General features: G+C 41.0%; 1 protein-coding gene across 2 annotated transcripts; it reads right to left on the reverse strand.

Moving 5' to 3' along the window:
- LOC116248051 (uncharacterized WD repeat-containing protein C2A9.03-like) lies at positions 1–9,655 on the reverse strand. 2 transcript variants are annotated; one of them, XM_031620626.2, is made up of 10 exons: positions 9,474–9,655; positions 8,976–9,119; positions 8,713–8,880; positions 8,487–8,573; positions 7,931–8,065; positions 7,672–7,782; positions 1,827–1,918; positions 1,621–1,726; positions 1,416–1,502; positions 1–706 (listed from the first exon to the last, which is right to left on the reverse strand). In XM_031620626.2, exons 2-10 carry the CDS (start codon positions 9,108–9,110, stop codon positions 293–295), a joined length of 1,335 nt encoding a protein of 444 aa, XP_031476486.1. In that variant the 5' UTR covers positions 9,111–9,119; positions 9,474–9,655; the 3' UTR covers positions 1–292. The 2 variants fall into 2 exon arrangements, with proteins under 2 accessions (XP_031476486.1, XP_031476485.1); XM_031620625.2 differs by having other exon boundaries at positions 8,976–9,130.

Raw genomic sequence — 9,655 nt, forward strand, 5'->3', positions numbered from 1 at the left:
TGATCCATTTTGTACCAACTTGACATAACGCATCATAAAAGGCTTATTCCTGAAAAAGACAAACCTTCTTTCTAAGATCCACAATAGGAACAGTGAGACCCTCTCGAGTTGGTCCGCAACTTACAGTGGAGAACTTTCTCTATACACAAGCCCTGTACATTTTTCACCGGCTGACCGACAGACGCAAAGTCTTCATTCATTGAGAATGAAGAAAAGAGGGCAGCTCCTGATCGTTATCTCAGAACTATCACCACTGCCCTCAGCATCTGCCTTCCTATATCCAACAGCCGCATCATATAAACGAATCAAGATAACTGTAAGTGTGTTTTCTGCTGTACTGAAGCAGGCTTGCATAAATTCGATCCCACACCCCAATGAAAAGCGACTCTGTGTCTGGACTGAAAGAGATACCGGAAATCTCGCCAAAGAAATCAATTTCTTGACGCTTCTTGCAATCCATCTTAGTGTCATATATATGCACGAAATCAGCAGGCTCAGCTACCGCCATGAATCGCCCATCTGAAGAGTAGCGAATCGATCGCACAGCACCCAAATTTCCCCTTAAGACTGCAATAGATGAAGACAAATTCCTGATGTCCCACACACGGCATGTCTTGTCCTGGTTCCCCGTAGCAAATGTGCAGCCATCAGGGTGCCAAGCAGATGCAAAGGAGAAGTCCAAATGACCCACCAACGGCGACACAGTCTGCAAGGTCAGATGGATGTGGATTAGGCAATAGCAAGCAAAACTGAGGTCACTTAATATTGACAATGAAATTCAGCTGTCCTGAAAGTCCATATGGCATGTTCAAATGTATAGACAAACGTTTGGAAAAGTGAGCGTGTGAGGCAAATGACATAGCCACAGTCTCTCTCTCTCTCTCATACACACACGCATATCCAGCTCCACAGGTTTACTTCCAACCCCTTTCCGTCCTTTAACGGTTTAACCAAGTGACAGATGTTGTCCAACAATCTAATAACTATCCAATTAAATGAAGGATACACCACTACTTCAAAGATATACCAGAAGCATATGAATGTGGGATGCAACCCAACTTGGACATGGTGCTGAGGACATCCAAGCATGGTCTCACTCATCAACATGTGAAGGGTGGGCTACACATCAGGAGGTAAGGAAAATCAGATTATTCTTGGAGATCCAAGTTGTCGTTGGAACTTCAAGCATTCCCCTTCTGGAGGCATGTGAGTGAACTGGATGGAGGTCAAATACACAAAGCCAAACACAAAATTTTTGAAGAATGTTTCCAGATAATGCTAACATGCAGCCCTAGAAAATGCACAGCAAATATGTTTTTTCATGTAAACATTTTGAAAAAGATCTTCTACCGAAGTAGGTTAGTAGGTTAAAGATGAGCTATAAAGAATTTGAGTAATTTGTGAAATTACATTACCTTTCCACTCTGTGAATCCACCAGTAATCCATCTGCGTCATCACCAACAACTACCAAAAGTTTACGGTCCGGACTAATGGATGTATGCTGCCACACAAATAAACATTGTCAACAAGATACTCTAGCAACCAATATGCAATACAAACCGACAAACCAAGCACTAACATAAAACAAAGAAAGTATATGTGATCTGATAAGGTCTTACATTTACTGCCCAAGGGAAGGTGAAATGCTTCAAGAGCTGAAACCTCTCTGTTTCAAATTCACGTACTCCACAATCATTATTCGAGGCCATGAAATGCACGTTGCCACTAGGAAAGAGCCAAAGGGATCATAACAGAAAAAGATTGAGCTGCCATATTAATCAAACAATCTTATCCATGAACCAATCAAAATCTAGCACAGAATTACCTCAAGTTGTCATATATCTCAATGGCATTTGTAATAGCATTATCATCAAATGTTGTTCTCCTACAAAAGCTAACCCCTTCCTGTTCCAGTTGCTGATTGCAAGAGAATAAATTACGTCAGAAGCCGTGTAAGCTAAGGAGAAGAAGGCATTACATCATCAGCAGTTTTTAAATCTCAAGGTGAAGTACACAAATGTTCTATTATTACCAACAATGATTACTTACAAGTAGCAATACAACTTCAGTTGAGTAGCTCTATCACATGGGGTTTTCAGATCACAAACCATTTACCCTCACCATTAATGTTAGCAAGGCCTAAAAAACCATCTTCTGTCCCTCAACAGAACCAATGAGTAACTAAGGACTAACTTAAGGGAGCTTAGACAAACCATGTCCTTCAGAAAGATGAACTGCCTAAGAGAAAGGATATTATCCATGATCACTAGAAAAGTCACACAAAGTGGTCTCTAGCAATGCCATGATGAATAAAAAATGATGGAATCAAAAGGGTTAGAGTTTTTTTATTTCAAAGTTGGGTAAGAGCAACTTCCTAGAAATTAGGTAAGAAAATCAAAGGTTTCACAGCTAATTGCTTACTAGGTTGCTGGTCATCTGCTAGATCGAAACCAGGTTGCAAACTGCTTCGCATGGGTAGAGATGCTGATACTTGGTAGTTGGTATGACAATATTCAAAAATAGAAAACACCAAAAAGCACAGAAAATTGTACACTATTTGTGGAAATACCAAATACAACTGCAACTATCAAGCTTTGACACAATAGGCATTTTTAGATAGAAATATTTCACATATTGAAGAATGTTGAATTGATGATGACAATGTAGCTTGACATTCAAGAGGATGAAGTGATGAACTACTGGCCTGATGGTGACCATCATCATCTTACCTAAATATCCTTACATATCCATTTACATAGACAGGTAGAGCGAGGCACATACCAATCACCAATAAAGAAGAAAACTAGAAGACTTTCTTCACCTAAAAAATGTGGCCTAGCATAAAACCATTTTCATCATGAGTGGAGCCAAGATACACTAAAATCAAAATTCCACTGTGTACTGGAGAAGAGCAGAGCACACTCATATCAGGGATAAGCTCATCCTTTTTTATTCTGGATTAGGCAATCTCTGCTTAGGAAGACCCACCAGATCGTTCTTAGGAAAACCTACCAGACCATTCCAAGAGATTCACCAAATAATTGATTCTGTTGAGCTTAAAGGTCTTAACTTACCCCCTGGCCAGGTGACAAAGTTTTTGCTAGCATAAAACCTTTAGGTTTGCCAAAAAATAATATTTTAACAGAATTCATATTCATAGCCATTGGAAAATTAGAAGTTTGGTAAATGGAACAGTTTGTAACTGTTCCATGAATCTGCGCCAACTTTGGGGCAGATTCATATAACATTTTTCAAAGTGTTCCATGAATTTGCCCCAATCTTTGGGTCATATTCATGGAACAGTTACATACTGTTCTGTTTGTCCAACAGACCCTTAAGGAATTTCCAAGTCCCTAGAGGTCAATAGAGGAAAACACTCAAGTTGTCATAAATAGGATTTGGGTCCCCCCTAAGTGGACCATGACCCTGACCCAATTTTGTAATCACCTATAAATAGGTGAATCATGCTAGTTTTAGGCATCCAGAGAGATTAATGAATAGTCGATCCCTCGCTGGGCTGGGGACTTAACCATAATTCCTATCTTGTGAGTTGCTTTAGCTGTTGTTATCTCTTATCTTGATAGGCAGGAAATTAGATAGCTGCAGGGTGCTATCATTTGCATCAGAGCTCAATTACAGCAGGCACTAAAGTCGAAACTATGTCGGGACGTGAGGTTCTTTCTCTAAGTCACCTGGATGCTGCAATTTGACTGTTGCACCCGTGTCGACACGACTCGGGTACGGGTGCGGCTTGGATTCGCACCCGACTCAGGTCAACAAGAGTCGGGTGCAGCTGAAAGCACCCGATCATTTTTGTCCATTTTGGACATGCACCCGACTCGCGTTTGACTCGAGTCGGGTGCAGTCAAACCTCATCAAGCCTGTTTTTGTCCTTTTTTATATTTTTTTTATTTTAAAGATTTTTAGCGTTAAAAGGAAGGTTTAACATTTTTTTCCATTTCACTTGTTTAATGTTTGTACTTTGTAAGCATGTTAATTCTTAATATGTTACATTCATATACACAATACATTATAACTTATAAGTACGTAATATATAATTTATCCATAAAGTGCGTAGCGTAGAGTGTATAGACTATAGTGTACACTCTAAATTTCTTAATTCTTATATGTGTGTGTGTGTGTGTCCATATATATATATATATAAAATAATAACAAATAAATATTCTCGCCGCACCGCCGCACCTAAATTTTTTGGGATGTGCCGCATGGGCACCGGCGCCCCGCACCTAGGTGACATAGCTCTTTCTTTGTTGAAAAGCTTCAAGAAGTAAACTGAAGAGGAATGCTGCTCTAGAGATTGGAGACAATGGCTCGAGACCACCAAGGATTGGAAGGGTAGAGCAGAAGGTCGAGCACGTGTTGGCAACACAACAAACGTTCAAGGCCTTCATGAAGTTCTAGAAAAGGTAAGCCCTTGTTCTACTCCTTAGAACACCTTGATTTTCCAGCACCTGGGTGGTCGAGGAAATCGGTGTCCCTCTCTCAACCGACCACCTCTACACCAAGGAGATTAGGAAAACCATTCTTTTCCTGAAACAAAGACACGAACAGGGGAGAATAGTCATCCCTTCAAGACATCAAAAATGGAAGTCCCTCATTTTGCAATAGAAGACCCACTCGGTTGCGCCTTTCATGCAAAGCAATTTTTGAATGTTAGTGTGTTACAGTGGAATAACGAGTTAATCATGTCGCAATTCACCTTTGGGGACATGCAAATAGGTGGCAATGGATGATTGCGCAGTAGGGCAAGCCCAGTTGGGAACAAATTTATGGAGGCCCTTTTCATCAGATTTGGTCTCTCGCTTTATCTAGATTATAATGTGGAGTTGTATGAAATCAGGCAGAAAGAAACTGTGGTCCTCAAGCCGAGTTCAAGGAATTAAACAATATGGTCAGAGGTTGGTCATCGAAAGCACTGATCTGCATTTTGATTGGGGGACAGCGGGAGGATATCAGAATAGAAGTGCAGGCTGCAAGGCCTCAATCTCGGTTGGAAAGCTTTGAGTTGGCTAGAATTGCTGAAGAAAAGGTCGTCAAACTAGGGAATGGTAAGAGAGGTGCCAATCTGCATTTAAGTTTGCTATGCTGCCTAAGGAAACAAATGATACCTTGCCCAATCAGAGGAGAGACAACCTTGCCCAAATCAGAGGAGAGACAACCGAAAGGGTAAGTCCACCATAGTGAGGAAATTAAGCCCTAAACAGATAAGGGATAGACGACATAGAGGCTTGTGTTTCAAGTTTCAACTATAGGAAAAGTGGACTCCAGGTCATGCATGCATAAGGCTGCATATGGTCATTTGAAAAGGAATTGGGTGAGGCAACCACAAACAAAGGAATAGGGCCACAAGGGCACATCGACCATTGACAGTATCCTTTCACGCCTTGATCAGAGACAAAATACCTCAAGCGATGCGGGTGGTTGGACGTCTAAATGGTTGAAGCGCAAATATTCTGGTGAACACTGGTTCAACACATAATTTCGTGTGTGGAAGGACTACGAAAATGTGTGGGTATACCTGTACCACAATGGGACAGCCTGAATTTAAAGTTGTCGTTGGGGTCAGTGGGTCGCTCGTGTGTCGTGGCAAGTGCCCTCAAGAAACGATAGAGGTGCAAGGACAATCATTTTTGGAGGAACTCTATCCCCTGGAAATGGGTGGAGCCGATGTAGTGCTCGGCATGCAATGGCTGAAACACCTGGACAGTGTCAAGTGGAATTTTGTAGAAATGAAAATGAAAGTTAAGGTTAAGGAGAAATCATGATTCAAGCAGCACCCCTATAAGCAGCAATGTTGGAAAAAGAGTGCAAATTCAATAAAATCAGCCATCAGTCGATTAGGCTGCACCTTCTTCTCATGAGCAAAAGTGAAGAAACTGCTGCAAGTTGTGAGTTTTCCACTCAGACTATACCGCATTTTTTTGCAACTAGGAATTATAGTTTTTGCGTAAGTATTCAAGCAACTTAAAGGCCGAGGGTTACCGTTAGCCAGAGATATTGATCATAGAAACAACATTGAGCTAGGTGCAAAGCCTGTCAATCTCAGGCCTTAATGAAGGGGAAAGTGAAAGATTAATGGCTGAAATGCTGAATGATGGAACTATACAAGCTAGTCAAAAAGAAAGATGGGTCATGGTGCTTTTGCATCAATTACCATGTGTTGAATGCAGTAACAGTAAAAAACCAGTGCCCAATTCCTATAATAGAGGAATTTCTAGATTAATTACAAGGCACAGCAATTTTCTCCAAACTAGATTCCAAGGCAGGTTACCACCAAATACGAATGGCAGTTGTGGATGTCCCTCAGACACACCAAAGCCACTACAAATTTCGGGTAACACCCTTTGGCTTAACTAATGTGCCAGCTACATTTTAGACACTTATGAATAATGCCTTTCAGTCCCATTTGCACAAGTTTTATGATATTTTAGTATACAACAGGCTGCTCAGGGAGCACAAGAAACATCTTGAGATAGTACTGCAACTGCTGCATGATAATAGGCTTTACACTAAGCTTTCTAAATGTCTTTTTGACAGCCCACAAGTCACCTATTTAAGCCACACAATCACACAGCAAGGAGTCAAAATAGAGGAGGAGCAAAATCATGGCTATTAAGGACTAGACACAAACCCAGGGGATCTAGCTGTCGGGAAGTTGAGTCAATTTATGGATAAGCCCAGAAAAGTCCTTTGGAATGCAACCATGATGGTCTTAATATATCTAAAATCGTCTCTCTGCAAAGGGTTGTTGTTTCACAGAGGACAGTCCTTAGATATTGATGCAGACTATGTAGGGTCAATTGATGATAGAAAGTCTACCACTAGCTTTTGGGCTATGGCCCAAACTGCGGTTGAGCTGACATGGGTGAAATCTATGGTTATTAGCTTAGGAGTTTACGTAAAATTACCCATGGAGATGAGGTGTGACAATAGGACAACAACTTATATTGCCAACAACCTTGTTTTCGTGAGAGGACCAAGCATATAGAGGTTGATTGTCACTAGTCACTATATCCAAGATATAGTTCAAGCATGAGTCACATGTCTTGAATGAAGATCAAGTAGTTGATGTGCTTACTAAGCTTCTTCCTATAGTTGATTTCACCTGATGTTGTAACCAGCTGAACATGATTGACATCTATACTCTAACTTGAATAGGAGCATTGAGAGTGCTTACTAAGCTTCTTCCTATAGTTGATTTCACCTGATGTTGTAACCAGCTGAACATGATTGACATCTATACTCTAACTTGAATAGGAGCATTGAGAGTTATTATTATATCATGAGGGAGCTTCTAACAACTATTTATAGGTCATGGGGTTCTCTTTAATATTTATCATTTATTTTGTGAACTGTTATGTAATTCTTGGTGACCAACCCTAATCCCATACTAACGTGGGATTAGGCTAATCAAGTGAAGTTCTTTTTCTCTCTCTCTCTCTCAAACCTGTCCAACAGCTACCATGAAATCTCCCTTGTCATATGCAAATATTACTTTGTTCCAGAAAGCTTAGCTTCTACAAGACAATGTAAACCCAAAGAAAAATGAAATCTAAAGTCCACCACCATCCATTCCCCACGCTTAGCATTTTTGTTCATTGCACAAACAACCTATTGCAGAACATGAAGACTGAAATAAAGTGGCATACCTTACAAATTAGCTCTCCTTGAAACCCACCAGCTACTAGTAAGTTATCCTTGACAGCAAGCGTGCTGATTTGTGGCTGCGAAAAACCTTCTAACAAACTTCCAGGATATCTCTAGAGCAAAAAATACACAGAAACGGCTTGGACATGAGAAGCAGTTAAGCAAAGCTGCAAAACATATTAGAACAGAGTAACAAAATGAAAAAAACGCATTGCAGTGTGAACATAAAATCAGGGGGGGCTAAAGAAGCAGAAGAACAACCTCAGCAGGTGTAATGCGTCCCGAAACATTGAGTACTTCCGATGGAGTGCAAGCTAATGATGACCAATGAATCACCGAGTAATTCGACATTAGATATACATCATGTTTTGACGTTGCCCAGACCAAGTTCCTCAGCTGGCAGAATTAAAAATTTAAAACAAAAAACAAGGCAAATTCATTAGCCACAATTAATGTCCTATGAGAAATCAAAGTAAGAGTATTAGGCTATTAGCAGTTCTTCAAAACAAAATGCGCCTCAATTCAACCAGGTATATGGATAACAAGAACCTATGCCAACGATGTTGTTATGTTGTAGATGCATGGAAGAGTAGAAGCCAATTAGACATGAACAAAAAAAAGAACACTTAAAAAACTATTTCATCACAAAAGCAATTCATGAGAAACACCCGAAATTTTCACGCAAACAATCAGCATTAAATATCCTCTCCAGAAGCATGATCTCAAACAAGAAAAAGATTTCCACTGGAAAAAAAATGACTCGCGTTGTGCCTATTCAAAGAAAGAAAAGTTACAACTCATAAAAATGAACAGTAACCTGAAAATGAAGAATCGTGGACTTCACCGATCTTGCGTTATGCCTAAATTCATAATAATTCCCACCTTTCGAGACTTGTTTGCATTCCTGCAGCAGTAAAAGCCAGTCAACGAAAACGGATGTCAACAATTTCATTGCACCAACATCGGCATGCAATAAATTGTAAGTAGAGAAATATATGTATGGGATAGGGAAAGAAGAAACGGGGGAAAAGGAAAAGGCCCACCTTCTCCATAACATCGCCAGATGCGGGAACGTTCTCATAGTTTCTATATTGCTCAAGTCTGGTGCGTCTGTAACCCTCCCTCGTTATGTTCAACCTCTCCCACGGGATCCCTTGGATATCCTTGCCCTTCCTTGCTTGAGCCGCAGACGTATCGGTCACTCTAATGAGCTACAAAAGAACCGGTTTTTTCATAATTAAGAACAGCCCCGCAATTGGACCGCATACAGATTCCTCAACTCCAGTCACAGAGAGAGAGAGAGTACCACATCATACTCGTCTTCGTTCTCCATCTCCCTCGCATCCCTTCCGTGGAACTCATCGTCCACGTCGTCCATAAACTCGTCCCTCTCGTTTTCGTCCGCCATGTACTCGAAGTCCTCCTCCCGATAAAACGACATCAAAGCCCCCTGCAAGAACCCTAGAATCAACACCCAAATCAAGCTCCCGTACAAATTCGACCCCAAAAAGTCCAGAGTTCCCTTCCCCTACTCGCAAACCGCCCTCATCCTTTCTCCCCAAACCTTAGAATCGCAACAATTCCACTCTCCTCCTACCCAACCGAAACAGAAACCCCAGTTACCCCCTCTCCCTGCAAATCCCCAAACCCGAACCGAAATCACACACTAGAAAACAGCACAATCCCCGGAAATAAACCGGGAAATTGGAAGAAGACAAAAATTCCAACTCAAATCAAACACAAACAAAAGAGACGAAAAAAAAAGGATAACATGAAGAGCGACTGGGAAAGTAAGAAACCTCACCAGGGAATGAAATCCAAGAAATTAAGCAAGAAAACAAGGAAGAAAATTTCCTCTTTTTTTTTTTTCCCCTCTTCCACGCTCCTTGTGCTTCCCTTCCTCTTCGATAAGATCAGAAACGGGGAGAGGCGGGGGGAGAGACAGCGACGCTTCCCCTTTGCTTTTTGTTATTCGATTTAACAAAA

This window comes from Nymphaea colorata, chromosome 2 (assembly GCF_008831285.2).
Source record: "Nymphaea colorata isolate Beijing-Zhang1983 chromosome 2, ASM883128v2, whole genome shotgun sequence".
Classification (NCBI taxonomy): Eukaryota; Viridiplantae; Streptophyta; class Magnoliopsida; order Nymphaeales; family Nymphaeaceae; genus Nymphaea; species Nymphaea colorata.